The 18388-nt window shown below is 40.1% G+C and overlaps 1 protein-coding gene across 2 annotated transcripts in view; it reads right to left on the bottom strand.

The window, feature by feature from the left end:
* Window positions 1–18388, bottom strand: part of LOC111563720 (leucine-rich repeat transmembrane neuronal protein 4) — a 110117-nt gene that overhangs the window by 86336 nt on the left and 5393 nt on the right. Inside the window, exon 2 of one of the 2 annotated variants that reach the window (XR_008604562.1) lies at window positions 9894–11518. Coding sequence is in view for 1 of the 2 variants with exons in the window: in XM_023262948.3 (XP_023118716.2) it covers window positions 9957–11518 (1562 nt within the window). In the remaining variant the exon portion in view is untranslated. The remainder of the gene's footprint in view (window positions 1–9893; window positions 11519–18388) is intronic. The other variant, XM_023262948.3, reaches the window with a different exon arrangement.

Below are 18388 nucleotides of genomic sequence, written 5' to 3' on the forward strand. Positions count from 1 at the left end.
TTTTTTTGGTATCCTACTAAGGGAGACAGCTACTACGGGAGTGTTTTTGCCATGTGAGGAGGAACATATGTTCTGCAGTGATGTTTAGGTAGGTGGAACCTGTCAAAGCAACATCCACACTGATGCCTGGATCCATGATTTCCCGGCAGAACATTGCATTGTAACTAGAAGATCAATGTCATTCACTTAACCTGTCTGTAGGTTAATGTTGTGGCTGATCTGTGTATATGTAGCTACAAAATCTCATTTTTTATCAGTCTTGTCTTTGTGCTCATTCTGGTATTTTCCAACAAAACAAAAACTAAAGAATCCCTTAAATCTGTTTCCAAACTGAAGTATCGTTTGATTAGCTGCACTCAGCTACACTCAAACACATCTTAGTGGGCTGCAAGACCAGCCTCGCTCAAGGCCTGTGTCTGGCACTAGTGCTGGAGACGGAGTATATGAGTGTTAATGCCCTTTAACCCATGTCAACGCGATGGCAAGAAACAACATTTGTCCGGGAGGGTGAGGGTCCTTTTGGGCGGGCCCCTCTCATCTGCCCAGGATCTGGACATTGCAATTGGAGCATGCTGGCAGACCTGGACAAAAAGCTCTGCTTCCCACCTGAGATCACTGCTGAACCCTCTGGAGGTGTTGTGGGCCTATCAGCAAAACACCGATGAAGGAGGGCGCCCACTTGATAACCCAGAGGATGCTCACACTCATTTGACCATCCCATAGAGTCTTAGATGCCTAATGTATGCAAGAAGGGATATCAACATCTAGTCCTACACTTGAATTTCCCTCGGGATTAATAAAGTATCTATCTATTTGTCTATTTACACAACAGATCTAGTGTGGAAGAGCACACCTTAGACACAAATCTTTATATGTGTTAATAAGTCTGTCACATTTTTTTTTCAATTGAGGCGTTTACTAAAATTTTCATCAGATTAGATTAAACATTGGAGAATTGTAAACAGCTTTTCTTTTTTTTTGCATGTGTCATACATAATATAGTAGGTGTTTATGGTACTTCTTTATATTCTATATATTTTTATTGCATGTATTTTATATGTTATTTGCACCTATTATGGAGGATTATGTGTATAAATAGCCAGGCTTCTTCTTTAAATTACCTATAATAATACTGCTTAAAGCTAGAGAACATTTAGCATATAATATTAGTAAAAGCACATTTCTCAAAATTATTCAAATGAATAGCTTGGTAAAGGTTGATAGAAGTCATCTTAGCCACAGGGTTTAACTAATGATGGATCTTGAAAATGTAAAGGTCTCAGAAATACAATTCAAATGACTTTGAAATTATTCAGTCTGCAGAAGAGTGAAAAGCATATTTTTAGAGGTTTTAAACAAATAGGATTTTAGTATTTTTTCTGCACAGTTATTCCAACAGGGACAGTTTTTATTGTGAAATACTGCAATAAATGTTTCAGTGAAGAATCACTGTAGGGTAGATGCTAATTTAGAGTTTAAAACACGTTTTTAATTGCTGCTGCTGTAAGCAAATACAGTGTCAGAAATGAGTTGATGAGCCAAACACACATCCCGCCAGGGTGCTGCTCTAATGTGATAATACTCTTTTGGAATTTGTTCTATCAGTAATTCCAGTTTTTCTTTTTTTTTCTTTGTCCACCTACAATCAGTTACAATATGCCATTGCACCTTCTCCATCCATATGGGGGGTTCAATAGCTGTGTAGAGCAGCTGCACTTCATCAGTACATAGTGAAGCAAGTACGAGGTAGTAAAACAGGAAAGGGACGTCTGCAAAACAAATGAGCTAAGCTTTGAAAAATGGCTTTGAAAGTGAACAGATGAGTAGGGGGAAAAATAATAATAATTGCCGAGCAAGTGGGTACAAAGCAAGTACATTCATACTGTAAAAAAGGTGTTAGGATGAGTATCACCGAAGAAGAGGAAAAGATAACCGGGGCAGTACATTCAGGAAGCTTAGCATTAATGATGCACTTGGGTTGCTCTGTGAAAACTGGGAGGAAAGAGAAAAGAGTCTTGCCTCTTTTCCAGGTAATGTAATTGCTATATTGGTGATCTAACACCCTCATTAAGCATGGATCAAACAGCAGTGCAGAAAGCAGCAGCATGGAACCAGAGTGTGAAACAGACAGGATTAGCGGATGAGAGAGATGTTCTCTCATGTGCAGTGCATGTTTGAAGTCTCCCACATGGCTAATTGTTGACTGAAGACACTTGCATCGAGAAGTTCAGCCTCCCCACTGAATTACAGATAGCTTATGCCCTTGGCTGGCCTCCCAGTGTTTGTGTTGATTTTTTTCTGAGCAATTAACAATCTGACACTGTGACCTTTTACTGCAGAGGGATGGAAAGAGCAACAGGGAGACAGTGAGTCCACATCATTTCTTAAGATATAACCACTACTTTTCAGGAGTAATGGGCAATATAGTAAAATAACAATATACTTTACCTTCAAAACCACCTATGTTCTTTGAATTATTTTGATTTTACATTTTTAAAAAAGTCTTTATAATAGTCTTCAAATGACTCAAAGGTATCAAATTCCCCAAACAATACCAGCAATAAAGAAAAAAAGAACAACACAATAAGCTGCACAAAACAACTAAAAATGTCCTAAACATGCCAACTGCTTTTTTGTTATTTTAATTAAGCTGATAAATTTGACTTATTTTTAGTTTTTCTGTCACGAGAAGGTTGTGATGGTCATGACACTTGCCCTGGTGACATGCTATCCAATTTTAAATCCTGGTTTATTTTACCAACGCCAGTCTTTATTTTGTTTAACAAATTGTAATATGAAGGTAGAGTTCAGTGCCACCAGCATAACTGAAAATATGCAGGTAACCAAGATGCTTACTGCATAGATAACTTGGTGAAAAAGGTCAAGCATTGATTACAGATAATTAAGATATATTCCTTGTTGAACTGTAAGTCATTTTAAATTAATTGTATAGGCTGTAAATGTCAGATAGTTCTGAAAAAACCTAAATCCCAAGATGACATCCTCAAATTGTCCTTCTGATCATAAAATATTAATTTTATGAAAGTAGTCCTGTAGTTCAAACAGCTTTTGTCCACCATTCTGCCTTAATGGTTTAAATAACTTATCCAATGACTAATTTGATCTCCTTGAGTGATGAATTAATATTTTAGCGCAGCAGATGATATATAGAAAAGTCTTTTTTTTTTTTATTGTGACATCCCTATGAGAATGATAAAGTGAAGAAAAGGCCATTAGTCAGCAGGAAACATGCAATGGCATTTGAGGATCTACTGTTTTAAAAGTCAACAGATGTTTAAAAAAAAAAAGAAGATTCATTTCTCTTTACATTGTAGGTTGTGGTTGGTTGAAGGTACGTTTAAAAGAAGTGGGTGTCATATAGCTGTATAGGTTTTAGCACCAGAGGAGTGTGGGCTTCTTAAAAATAGAAGCAACATTAATTACTTCAAAGACGGCTGTATGCAGTGTGACATTATAGTAAGTGGATGATTGTAGTTTGGAAAAGGTCAGCAGCGGTATCAGAAGAAGGGATGAGGAGGTAGAGTCAAAAGGCCATGGAATAGTCCTGTCGCTAGAAATGAGTTTCAGAACTCGCTAAGAAAAGGAAGGTATAAAGTAAGCTGGTGGAGTGGGTTTGGCATACAATCAAAATCCTTATCAGAGAACATTTTAGCTACAAGGTGCCCCTTGGAAAAAAGTGCTTTCTGTGTAGTTCACATGGTTTTACACCAGGAGCAGGATAGAACTAATAGAGAATTGAAGGTGGTAGAAGCTAAAGAATGATGATAGGGTTGCTATAAACATGAGTATTTTACAAAGTGAAAGGAGACGGGGAGAGAATGAATGAATTGTATTTGAATTGAAACACTACAAATGTTACCCTGGAGTGCCGCCTGGGTGAAAAATAGGTTGGGGGAAATACATGGCAAGGGCCACAGAATGATGTTCCGATACATGAAAAGGTGACATCGGACATGAGTTTAGGTGAAGTCCACTTTCCACGTCAGGAGCAGGCTACAGGTAGAATAGAAGAGATCAAAGGGAGATCAAAATGAAATGACAGAAATAATCCTCTCTGTGGGACGGCAGGAGTGACGTAGAAAAACCGGGATTGCACCACCTTCAGGCGGTTCACTAAAAAGGCTGCCATTCATGTCAAGTAGACCGAGGAAATGATTAAGGACAATTATGTGAAGAGGTCAAGGGTTAGTATATAGTGATGGCACAGACTCCAAATGAAAGAAAAGAGTGACACAGACTGAAAAAAGAAAAAAAAAAACAATTCCCACTCAGGAGGGTTGAACAGACATGAGCTGCTATGTCCTCGAACCTGAGGAGAGGTAGCGGGGCTGCGAGGTGGGCAGATTGCAGCAGGTGCAGCAGCGTTCTGTCGAGTGATTTATGTCTATGTGGAGGCACCAAAGTGTAGAAACAAGATCGGAGCATATTGCAAGATGAACTCGGGACTTTGTGGACTGCTGACAGATAGTTCCTGTCTCCCCTCAACAATGTTTTAAGATGAGATAGAAGGACAGATAAGGTTGGAGAGAATGCATTTTAAAGGGTATCTCAGGGAAAAAATGACAAATGGAGGAGAGTTGGAATGAAAAGGAAGTGTGAGGAAGCAGGACAGCTAATCTGACAAGAATTAGCAGGATACATGGGTTTCACTTTCACTTTATGCAAAATGGTTCCAAGAGTTTTCATGTATTATGACTACAACTATGCAGGTACAGTCATGGATGAAAGTATTGGCACCCCTGGAATTTTTCCAGAAAATACACCATTTCTCCAAGAAATTGTTGAAATTACAAATGTTTTTTGGTATGGCACGTGTTTATTTCCTCGATGTGCATTGGAAAAACACACAAAAAAGCCAAAATTGACAGAATTTTACTCAAAATTCAAAAAAAGGGCCAGACAAAATTGTTGCCATCCTCAACTCAATATTTGGTTGCACACCCTTTGGAAGAAATAACTGAAACCAATCACTTCCTATAACCATCAACAAGCTTCTTACATCTCTCAAATGGAATTTTGAACCACTCTTCTTTTGCAAACTGCTCCAGGTCTCTCATATTTGAAGGGTGCCTTCTTGCAACAGCAATTTTCAGATCTTTCCATAGGTGTTTAATGGGATTTAGATCCAGATTCATTGTTGGTCACTTCAGAACTCTCCAGTGCTTTGTCTCCAACCATTTCTTGGTGCTATTTGAGGTATGTTTGGGGTCATTGTCCTGCTGGAACACCCATGACCTCTGACACAGACCCAGCTTTCTGACACTAGGCCCTACATTGTGGCCCAAAATATTTGGATAGTCTCCAGATTTCATGATTCCTTGCACATCATCAAGACACCCAGTGCCAGAGGCAGCAAAACAACCCCAAAACATCTGTGAACCTCCACCATGTTTAACTGTAGGTACTGTTTTCTTTTCTTTGTAGGCCTCATTCCGTTTTCTGTAAACAGTAGAATGACATGCTTTTCCAAAAAGCTCTACTTTAGTCTCATCTGTCCACAAAATGTTCTCCCAGAAGGACTGAGGCTTACTCAGGTACATTTTTACAAACTCCAGTCTGGCTTTTTTATGTGTCTTTGTCAGCAGTGGGGTTCTCCTTGGTCTCCTGCCATAACGCTTCTTCTCATTCAGATGATGACGTATGGTCCCAGCTGACACTTTTGCATCCTGAGTCTGCAGGACAGACTGAATTTGTGTAGAAGTTTACTTGAGGATGTTTTTCCACCATTCTAACTATCCTGCATTGTATTCTTTCATCAGTTTTTCTCTTCCGTCTCCGTCCAGGAAGATTAGCCACAGTTCCACGGGTTATTAACTTCTTGATTATATTACACACAGTGGACAAAGGAACTTCAAGATCTCTGGAGATGGTCTTATAACCTTGAGGTTGTTCATATTTTTCCATATTTTGCTTCTTAAGTCCTCAGACACTTCCTGGCTCTTCTTTCTCTTCTCCATGCTTGGTGTGACACACATAGGCACACAACACAAAGATTGAGGTTTTATACGTTCTAACTGGCTTCAAGTGTGATTTCTATATTGCTAGCACCTGTTACTTGCCACAGGTGAGTTTAAACGAGCATCACATGCTTGAAATAAAATGATTTAAACACAGTTTTAAAAGGGTGACATCAATTTTGTCCGGCTCATTTTTTGAGTTTTGTGTAAAATTAGGTCAATTTTGTTTTTTTTCTTTTTCTTTTTTGTGTTTTTCCAATGCACATCAAGGAAATAAACACGTGTATACCAAAAACATTTGTAACTGCAACAGTTCCTGGGAGAAATTATGTATTTTCTGGAAAAATTCCAGGGGTGCCATTACTTTCGTCCATGACTGTATAGCTGTAAGATGCCAAAATGCAATACTGTTGACAAGAGCAATCCAGTGCAGATATATTAACTCAATTAGCACGGGGTAAGGAGTGATTTTGAATGGGAAAAAATCTAACTATGGCCACTTAGCGCAAATTGGACAACTGGGATCCTCTACTACATCTGCAACTTCAACTAATATCTGCCTTGAATCGGCCTTTGGGTGGGTGTTATGCTTTTCTAAATGTACATATTAATCTAAGACATTAGATTAATATGTACCATATTTTTCTGCTAAACAGATAAAAAGAAGGTAAACATCCAGAGTTCTTCAAGAGAACATACTGTATGTTTGCAAATCTGCAAGACTGCCAATGTAATTGCAAGCCCTTACACAATAACATATCACCGTTTCATAAAAATAGCCTTCTTCACATGACTTTTCATTGACATTTACAGCATGTTCATAGTTCAAAAACAGCCTGATTCCTTCTAAAGCTTCTTTTAGGATGTGAGGAATATCAGAGATGTAACCTGCTAAAATGTTCAAATTGCAGCTCATAGGAACACAACTCCCACCACTGTGTTGGAGATAGGTTTTCATTCTTTTTTTTTTTTTTTTTACTGCTTAGTATTATTTTTTGTTTAGTGAACGGCTCAGCAAAATCTCCCCTTTATCAGCCTCCTTTGCTTGATCTATTGCTGATGTGCCATAAATCAGAACAAAAACACTTTGCTATTCATTGCTTATGAATGAAAACATTTCCTGAACCCTTTTTCCCCCTCAAGTTGTAACACTGCTCTGGATCTATGATGTTGATTTGGCCTTTGCCCCTTCTTAATATGAGCTAATACCTGCTTTATTTCGCTTATAGGATAAAACAGTCAGCAAAATAGTCAAGTCAAGATAAAAGGCTGTTAACGGGGCTCCTTACAGTGGAGGTCTTTCTTACTTACCATTTCCTATAGCACCTCCCTGCACTATGCAATAGTCTGATAACACTCAATTCAACTAACATGGGGCATCAGGAATTAAAGTGAGTATTACGAAGGAAATTCAGCTATTTCATCCCTTGTAATGTCACATATTGGAATTCAACCAACAGATTTTTTTTGTTTGTTTGCTTTCACCTACTGTGACAGTATCACCGCCTTCCTGGAGTTGTTAATTCCTCCTGATCCTGAGTGCAATAGCGTTCCATTGTTTGCCTCATATTCTATCACTGCTGACAATAGCAGTTTTCTGTCAAACACTAGTAGCATATGGTATTATTGTTCTCTTTTTAGAAATGCCAGTGTGAAGGTCCACTTTATAGGCCAGCTTATTGTAAAACCTCTGAGACAACTGTGTAATTTTTGGATATATATAATTTTTAAAAAATGGCTTAAAAGAACTGACTACTGAAAAAGTTTAGCAATGATCTGAAATGAACAGAATCATATCGCTTACAGACCACCTCCAGGGTTAATATTAAAGACACAGATACCATTTCCAGAGCTCACCTTTACTGCAAGTATCATTTGACCTTTCTTTGTATTGATCTAATTTCTGTGGGCAGCTGTCTTCTGCAGTGTACTTTTCAAATTAACTACATAACCATTTACATTAAAATGGCCAGCATCAAGAGTGGAAAAAAAGGCTTATTTTTATATTTTTGAAAGGGGCTAGTCGATGTGACATATTTGCAATGTTCTCATCCATAATAATAGTGCATTTTATTTCAGTGTGTATTTGTTCCTTTTATCAGTGTTTGTAATGGTTAATGGACTGCATTTTAAAAGCGAGATCCTGCTGTGCTCATGCCCTTTTTCTGATCTGTAAAGATGCCATTGCAAATAGTCATGGTATATCGGGTTGAAGCCACAAAGATGTGCCAAAATTATAACCAACCACATATAATTAAATGGAAGATCATCTGGTGTTTGTTGTGCAGAATGAAACAAAGCTACTGAAAATTACATATGTATGTGTTTCCCCTCTGCAGAACACTGAAATAATCAATTACTGCAATTAAAAATGCACACTCGATATCAAGCAGTAATGGGAGCCCAGAGGAGCAACTCGAAAGCTACATAAAGGGCAGGATAAACAACAACAAAATGGCAGCAGTGATTTGTGCTCCGGTTTTACCATCAAATCTGTGAGCTACCTGCAAGTATTACATATAGCCAAGCGACCTGCCTGCAGGGAAGTAAAGCAGTCAGTGCCAGGTATGGAAAAGAATAATCAAGCCCACCTCCTTTTCTTTTGAAACCTTTGCATTTACACTCATTCCCCCTGAGAAAAAAAACTGCCAGAAATTCATTCCAATGCCAAAAGCATTAGTAACTGGAGTGAGTGTGGGTGGGTTGTAATGTGGAAATACATAAAGAGCTTAACCAAAATATGATTTTACACCTATTAGGTCCCCACCCTTGGACTGTGGGTTACCAGATCATCTAGGTGGGCTTAGCTCATCCTTGGTTTCCCGTTACAAATGTGCTGGTTGATCGGTAATAAGAAACATTTCTGCAGAAGCTTAGCTATTTCGGTTGGAAAACCTGAGTAAACTGAAGTAGAATAAAAGGTTTGTTTTTTTTTTTTTAGCAAGGATAGTACAGTATGTCAGATACACAAGACTGTAGCAGCTGAAAAAGAAAAAAAAAAGAGTGTTATTCCCATATTGTCGTCGTCTGTAAATACTGTTTTGAAGAAATTCACTTTCCTGTGCACAAAACATTTCTAACGATTGTCACCCTTTTTGGGACTATCAAAGACTGCTTCTTTCTCTTACCTTCTTCCTGTCAAAAAAGTGTGTATTTTTTCATTCCTGTGTGAACTGAAATGTGAACGGCCAGTGAAAGTGCGCATTTAGGTTGATTCGTCACAAATCAATTAAGCAAGTGAGTAAACAAGTGAGTAACTTCAGCAAGTCGGCATGAAAAGGAGGGATAAAAGAAGCAGAAAGGAAGTGCTGTTGGAGGAGTATGAGATTAAATATTTTCCAGCAACTATCTTGAGTTACAGCAATGCAAAAGGAAAGCGTGAAGTCATCAGCTCAGGGGAAGCTCTATTCAATGACAAGAGTCTCTATTAGCATTCACATCCAGTGTCCAGAAGTAAATCTTCCCACCATTCAGCTATTCTCCCCACACAATCCTGCTCATCAAAAAGTGAACAGCACTAGAGGCAACACACAAAGCAGAAAGTGTGTGATAAGCAAGCTCAAAATAGAAGCAAACAACTACCTAAACAAGCACAAATGTCTTCTCACAAACACCATAGCTAAATCTCGAGATTATCTAGAATAGGATATGTAATTGGTCTCATTTATCTGTATTTCTGCACAATTCTGTGGCAAAACAAACATTTGCATCTCAGCAGAGATTAGGGTTTAAGCGAATATACAAACACTCATCTGAAAACAAGTGATATCTTGTTATACAAAAAATGACGCAAAAACAAGCACCTCTTCTTCGTTTGGTAATATTCCATGGATACACAGCATTTTTTCTAACCTGCTGTGTAATGCTAAGCCATCAAGTAGCAGACTTATCTATCAAAGCAGTATAAATAGTTACCTCTGGTCGCCTCGCTGTGGACAGAGTTTTGTTTAGGAGGAGTGGCGGTGGTGTGGGTCATACCTCGCATTCTCGGGAGCCTGAGATGGTATAGGTGCATGGTCCGGTCCCATTGACAAGCACATCCATGGCCTCAGAATTGGTGGGCTTGTAGTCCACATAGTACTCCTGCAGGGGAGAGCTCAGGGTGCGCTCTGTCTCTCTAGCTTTCTTGCGACGTTTGCGGGCTGCTGCCGAATGCTCCTGCAGCTGCTTCACACTGCTGGGATAGCGCTTCCAAGACACGTAGATCACCAACAGGATCATCGCAACAGATAGAAAAAGGGCAACGCTTCCGGCCACAATCTTATGGAAGGACACAGGCTCCAAGTCTTGCTCAGGGGGTAGTGCCACAGGTGGGGTAACCGCTGATGATGTGGGACTCCTAAGGGATCCCTCGCCTCTCTTTCCAGAACCGGTGGGCGAAGCCAGAATGGCCGGGCGACGGTCAGTCTGCACAGGGACACTGGAAGGGTTTGGAGGAATACTCACTGTGGGCGTCGTTGCAGGGTTCAATTGACAAACACCAAAAGCTTCCACAGCATCCATCACTTTCTCACCCTGGGCTTTCTTGGGGGAGGCACAAATCATGGTTGTCTCCTTTGCCCCTCTAAAGTTTCTCAGCCAGGCCACCAGAGGGCAAATGGCAGGGCCACAGTCCCAGACATTCCCAGCTAAGCTAATCATAGTCAAAGAGATCCAGGCATCAACCACCTCCTGAGAAACATTGGTCAGCTTGTTGGAGTCCAGGTTGAGGGTCTGCAGGTTGGGTAAGCATTGGTAAACTACGGCTTCTACTTCCGTCAAATCATTCCCGGATAGGTCTAGTTTCTGGATGGAGGCCCAGGTCCAGGTCAGGCCCTGGCTCATCGAGCGAATGCGATTCCACTGCAGGTAAAGAGCCCGGAGATTGTACAGGCGAGGAAAATGGGAGAAATTGATCTTTGAGAATTGGTTATGCTCTAGATGCAGCTCAGTGAGCTTGACAAGGCCTGAAAAAGCATTCCGAGTGATGCTGCGCAAACGGTTGTAACCCAAATCAAGGAACTCAAGATTTCTGCAATCTTGGAACAGACGCACTGGGATAATTTTTAGAGAGTTTGAGCGTATGTGAAGGCTGAGAAGCTTCCGCAGACCTTGGAACTGGCCAGGCTGCAAGGCTTGCAATTTATTGTATGACAAGTCCAGGTTACGCAAATTGGGGACAGGGTGGAATGTGGTGTTGTGGAGCGATGTGATCTTATTGGAACTCAGGATCAGCTCTTTAAGTCTGCGAACCCCCTGGAAGGCCATTGCATCCACAGAGGCAATGTAATTATGGTCCAAGTAGAGCCAGATGAGGTGGTTGAGGCCTACAAACTGGCCTCCGCGGAGACTGGCGAGGCTGTTGTACCGTAACGACAGACCTTCACAGCCTCCTGAGAGGTTCTTAGGGACATCACGAAAGGCGCTTGACTCACAGTAGACAATTTTTCCATCACAGCGACAACTCTTGGGGCATGGGCGCTCACTGAGAGATGGATTCGCCGCCAGCCACACCTGCATCAGGAGTTGGACCACTAGCCAGCGACGCTGCAGAGCAGAGCCTGAAGTGAGAGGAATGGGAGAAGACAACAGAAAAGGAGAAACATGTTACAAATGAGCTTGTTACAAACCCCGAAACTCCTAATTAATATTATACAAGTTTCATGTCATAAACAGATGCATTCTACAGTCGAGTTAGTTTACTGTTCTTTTTTATATATTGGAAGTGATGGCATCCAAAAGCTGCAATGCCCTCATTTTTTTCTCTCCTTAAAATGAAATGAGAGTACAGGAGATATATTTATACACACCGAGAAGTGGATTATCGGCCAAGAAATGATGAGGCCCAGCAATCTTGGCAAATTTTTCTTACAACTTCTAAAGAGGTGTCCTGAGGTAAGCATCAATTGTCTGTGCTTCTGCGTTTGAGTGTTTTTTCTTCTGATTATCAAGTAACAAAACAGATGCAGAAATGTTCATATTCAGTGTGATGGCTAATGAATGGAAAGCACATTAACCCCTTTGACAAATTAAAGTCACCAAACACCATTTAGCTAGGATACTCACAGAGTATAGATACTACCTACACTATCCTAAAGAAAGGAAGGCCTTCCATATCCCGATGCATGGGTACTAGAATGTAAAAAACAGAATCCTTTGGCGCTTCAGGATCTATTTTTTTTCGAAGTTGTACTTCCTTTCACCTCCTTCAGAGAGCTCTTGACAGATCTCTTGCTCCTTCTACCATCACTGAATTTCATATTCATATTCCTCTGTGCTATTTCCAGAGTGTATGTCCTTCCTATACTTCACTCTCTCCACCATACGTACCAGCCAGGCCCCATTCTTTTTCTTATATCTGACATTGTCATATTCATCTGTTTCCAGAAATATACCACTCCTTGCGTTCCAGATTTCTAGGTTCCTCCCTCCACTTAACTGTCTTGTAATTAGTCCCTTTCACACTTCCCCTTCATAATTATGTATGTTTACAGCATACACATCTAGTTTTATCATTGTTATGGCCAGCGCCTCTTACCCCGTGTGTGTGTGTGTGTGTGTGTTTTAACCAAATGTTGTGGCTATGCAAATAGGGCTGTGTGATCCCCACTCCCTGGTTGGACCGTGACAGCAGAGGCGTGGCTGCGACCAGGAGTCCTGCGATTGGTGCGGCGCTTACCAGGCTGACCAACCGAAAACTGCCAACTCCTTTAAAAGAGTTGGCAGTTCAACTGAACGGGGCAGCTGACTTCTAACGTGCCATTCTGTGTTCCTGTGTGGTTGAGGCAAGATTGTCTGTGTGATAGGAATTGGGCCAGGGTTAGAATCAAAAACTGATACAGCTTCATTTCATTACAGGTAGTTTCCTTTGTCTAGTTTTCACCAGGAGTAGGGGTGCTGACTCCCATGTAGTTTTGTTTTGTCATCTCCCAGGTAGTGAGCCTTTTTGTTCCGTTTTTCTTTTGTCCACCGCGATTGTAGTGTTAAGTTCTCCTTATGAGAACTCTTCTTGTGTTTTGCTGTTTTCTTTGATTTGAGCAGCACCCACCAGCCCTCTTCCTTAGTTTTGCCTCAGTTGTATAATATCTTGCACATTTTTGTTCAAACTTTTCTGTAATAAATAATTTGATTTTTACCACCTACAACTGTTTATGTCCCCCCCACCCGAGCCGGGGTTGTAACGTAAAAATCATACTCCAGAATTTCCAAGGAGAGTGTGTTTGAGCTTTCAGTACCTGCAGCTACACATTCAATCACCAAGCATATTATTAGCAACACCTGTTCAACTGCTTATTCATGCAATTATCCAATCAGCTAATCATGTGGGGGAAGTGCAACACACAAAATCATGCAGATACAGGTCAGGAGCTTCAGTTAATGTTCCCATCAAACATCAGAATGGGAGAAAAAACATATATATCTCATTGACTTTGATTGTGGCGTAATCATGACTGCCAGATGGTTTGTGTCTTCTGAAATGACTCATCTGCTGGATTTTAATGCACAACAGTGTCGAGAGTTTACCAAGAGTGGTGCAAGATAATCCAGCAACTGTCAGTTCTCTAGAGGAAAAAAATAAGATAAGAGAGATCAAAGACAAATAGTCACACTGTTTCAAGCTGATAAATAAGAAAGGTTACGGTGACTCAGATTCTTTATAACTTAGGTGAGTAGAAAAGCATCTCCGATTGCACACATCACACTGTGAGGCAGATGAGCTACAACAACGCAAGACTGGGCCAGGTAACACTCCTGTCAACAAAGAACAGAAATATGAGGCTGCGGTAGGAGCAGACTGAGCAAAACTGGACAGATGAAGATATTGGGAGAAAAAAAAATGTAGCCTGGTGCGATGAACCTTGATTTCTGCTGAGGCTGCAGATGGTGGGGTCGGAAAGGGCATAAACAGCACGAAGCCACGGACCTAACCTTGTGTCAACAATCCAGACTGGTGTCGGTACTCTAATGGCGTGGGGGATGTTTTCCTGGCACATTTTAGGCCCCCTAATAACAATTATCCATCATTTGAATGCCACAACCTTTCTGAGTATTGTTGCTGACCATATGCATCCCTTTATGACCGAAATTTATCATCTTCTAATGACTAATTCCAGCATGATAATGTCGCAAAGTAGACCGGTTTCATGAACATGACAGTGGATTCGGTGTACTTCGGTGGCCTCCGCAGTCGCCAGATCTCGATCAAACAGAAAACCTTTGGGATGTGGTGAAACGAGGGGATTCACAGTAGAGCTGCTGTGTTCTAAATCCCCTTCCTGCTGGATTTCAGATCATCGCCGCCTGCTCCTGCGTGTGCATAACACTCTTGCCCACAAACATTCTGACCATTCACGCCCAGTGCATGGAGTTCCATTGATTTTGTGTCTTCACTCGTCCTACTGTGAGAACATGTTATTTTGCTGTGTAGCATCAATGAAGAGATGTATACCTGTCAGCAACACTATTGAGAAACCATTTTCCAGTGTATGCTTACATTCATTGTAAATGCAATGCCGAAAGTACACCTCTTCTAGGTCAATATGGCATTGCATTTTAATCCTTTAATTGCTATTTATTTTTTTATCATTAGTTCTTTGTGTTGCTTAGAAGATTCTATTGTACAGTGACAATGGAGGTAATGAACTCAACATTTTGATTTGTCAGAATTGTTGCATCATTACACACAACCAAAAAACAAATCAGTTGCTTAATAACAAAGTTAAAAATATAATGCATCAAATACATGAAAAGACGGAAGGAGTCACCATTTATATAGCAAAGCCTGTGTAGCAGCGCCCAAACTCTTCCTACATGTCTAGATACAGGGTTTGGGGGAGGCAGAACTTTTTTTTTTTAATTTTTTTTTTTAACATCAAATTCGCCATATGCTGTAAGTGTCGAACACTGTCAACAAAACCTGTTCCAGTAACAAAGTCATACAACCTAATATCTCAACAAAGCACAACACATATTTGTCTATAATATCTAGTAATTTGTGCAGGAAGCAGTGTTTTATATTCAAAGGAAAGCTTATTTTAAGGAAGATGGAGCAGATATGTCTCCTCAGCACAAGACGCCAGATTTTTTACCAATTGAAAATAAATATTTTTGCAAACTATTACAGCTAGCACTGTCTTTTTTTCTCCCATTTTTACCAGTAACAATTGAGAAATTGATCCAAATGTCAGACTTGCCTTTCTCTGCTTTTGTGTTTTAAAAAAACAAACAAAAAAAAACCCACTTTTAATATTCTTTTTAACTTCATTTACTTATTTGATCCAGTGTTGCATCCCCAAACCTGCAGTTTACCTGCAGCAAAGTTAAAACTACCAAGTCCTATGAGTTTCCTCCAGTGGATGCCAATATAGTCTTTTAGTTCACTGCTTGAATGTACAACTAACAAATATGCGGAAATTATTTGATGCAATCATGCTTACATTGTCCAGCAATGTATTTTTTTCCTGTTAAATCCCTGTAGTAAAGAAATACGGCTCTTTTGAGCATCAAAGAGGCCCTAGCTAGTATTAATATGGTGTTCCTAATAAGTCCTAATAAGCAGACAGTGACTGCATGGCTTCAGTTTGTCACATTGCCACTTTTATGTAGGTTGTGGTAAAGAAATGGGAATGCAAGACTTTTCCGTGCACGTACAGGGAAGAGGCATCTGTATTATAAGATCATAGTCTTAGTTTTTGCTTTCAAAGGTTTAAAAAACATGTAGATCATAATTGAATGACGGGACTCTCATGGTTTTTGTGCAACCGCTTCTTTGGTTTCTTTCTTAATTTATTAGATTTATTCAGTTTTTTTTTGTTGTTGTTTTTTGGAAGATTAATGTACATTAAGAAAATAATGCAATGCCTTGCACACTACAGTATATCTGTGGTGAATTTTATCATGATTAAGTGTATCTTTAAGGTAAATTACAGGCATGTGGACTCCTCAGCTCACTGCTTTCCTTGGCTCTTTCAGAATGATGTCATCTGCAGTGCATGTTTACAGTGAATACACATCGACAACTTACAATTTACTCAATCATATCTTTATCTGCATTTATATTCAGCCCTTCCGTAAGCAATCGTTGCACCAATTGCAGCGACAGATAAGCCATGAAGGGGAGCCTGTACTGAACAAATTAACATTCAAGAGCTGATGGTTGTGTGTACAATCCTGGAGGCGTTTCAATTTACACTCCAGCCGTTCCGTGTTTAACCAAACCGAAACAGAAAAGATCCAGAGTGAATCATCACTTCTGCTTTCCACAGGTCTGCATGAAAAAAATCCCTAGAAACCCTATGGATTTACACAATTCATCACTGCTGCACTACAAAAAAAAACAAACAAACAACAAAACAAGTACCTGAATGTCAAATGTGACTGTAGGGAATGGCTACATGTGTACATGGTGTGGATTGTGAGGGGGTAGATGCTGTTTCAAAAGCTATTTGAAAAGTGAGGAAAAGTGGTCAGTGGCTTCCTGTGATATCAGTCCTTGTTCTTAGGTGAGACAGAGCTGTTTCCATTAAAATCGTTCTCCTTTACAGAGCCACTAATGATCTGTCATTAAGATACATCGATTTCCCCTTGAGGAGGTAGCATGAGGGGGATTCACTCCTTATGTGTGTTTCTCAAGACGATATCATCAAGTATGGGCTTTATTACCACCATAACAGTGAGATAAGATTAATATGTCAGGAAAGAAAGTAGCCCCTGCTTCAATTAGCTTACAAAATGTATAATGTGCTGGCAGGCTTCATGGCAAATCCACTGTCTCATTATAATGAATGCGTCATGAATGTGTAGACGTGTTGCACTGGAGATGAACTTTAACTTGGAACATGGAATCTGCACACTTTTGGGGAAACGAGTGGCGTTACTGAGATGCAATTTTGCATTTAAAAAAAAATCATATTTCTTTTCTGTTGTCTTAGCAGGATTTGTCAGAAATAAGTGCCTGACACAGAGTGGCTAAGAGGCATCATACAGCATATGGTATCTAACATAGCCATTCCGCTCCTTGCCAAGCATCTGCTGATCCCATATGGGTATTGTATGTGTATTTGTCTACGTCTAAGAGTGTGATGGAGAGAGACACACTTACTGTTTGTTTTCGAAGGAATCTTTCATCATTCCTTACAGATGGAGGGAAGCATGGAACTGTGCAGATAATTTGTGCTGGCTATTGATTACACCACCAGATACATCAATCACATTTCTTCATCTTGCATCCCACAATTGTGATACTTTAACATGAATACTGCGGTGAGAGAAAGTCGATGATCACAAGATGCAGTATTTTTGAACGCGGCCAATTTGTTGTTGTGCTCTTAGGTCCCCGAATGTGACTTCAGCTAATTTGCCAACAGCCTTGTGCCTCAAAGGCTCACAATAAATTATAAAGAAACATAGGTGGGGGAAACAGAAGAATACTGATGTAGAAGAATGCCCATGTGTAATGTTCCACATGCATTCAAAGCTATTTTATTTTGACTGGGGAAACAAAATGTGTGGGCGGTTAAACATGAAAACATGCTTTCTGAATTCCATGTTTGACTCCCATGAAGCTGTAGAAAGAACCCCCTATTGCTTTTATTTCCCATGTGCATAATAGGCTGGCATTATTACAAGTGACTGTACCATCTCTTACAGATTGAGGCCGCCTCACAAGACACCTCTGTCCCCTTACTGACACTGTATGTGGTTTAATGAGTACTCTATGCGCTAATGCTTCTGTAAGCCATCTCCTTCTCCAATACTCCTCTAATCTTATTCACAAAGGAGCACAAGTCACCCTCTGAGGTGTCACTCCAGGGGTTTGTGTCTCTATTACCTCGTACCTGATGTACCTTTTCACCAATACTGTTCTTTCGCCATGTCTACTAAAATGAAACAATTTTTCCTTTATTCTCTGTTGCATTGGAACTATGCTATTTGCCCTTGAACCATGCAGCCATCAGGATGTTGTTATAATGTGAAGTCTATTTTTATGCACTCGGTCAAAACTTTCTTCTCTGTCTTTTCATTTCCTTTCTTCTTGTTCATTTCCATTTTGACTCCCAATCTGTCTTTTGTTGTTGTTGTTGTTTCTTACTTGCTTGCTTGCTTGATGAACATTTTTCTTGCTTCCTTTGTCGCCCTCGGTATGATTATGTATAGTTCTTTGCTCATCAAATTTCTCTGTTGCTCTGTGCAGTTGTCTCTCCAAGTCTAATGCAGATGGATACGTCAAACCTAAAGTTTGTCTAAAGGCATGCATCTGATGCTTAGTTATGTAGCAGACAGCAGTGCTGTCCTCAGCACGAGAAAATGGCTATTTCTGCCTCTCAACCCCAACACATAGAGAGAGTAAGTGCACTTTACTGCTGACCTAAAATAAAACCAAATGTAGCTTAATAACTTGGCAAATGGACTCGCTAACTGGTGCACTTTGA

Source organism: Amphiprion ocellaris, chromosome 17 (assembly GCF_022539595.1).
Source record: "Amphiprion ocellaris isolate individual 3 ecotype Okinawa chromosome 17, ASM2253959v1, whole genome shotgun sequence".
NCBI lineage: Eukaryota > Metazoa > Chordata > Actinopteri > Pomacentridae > Amphiprion > Amphiprion ocellaris.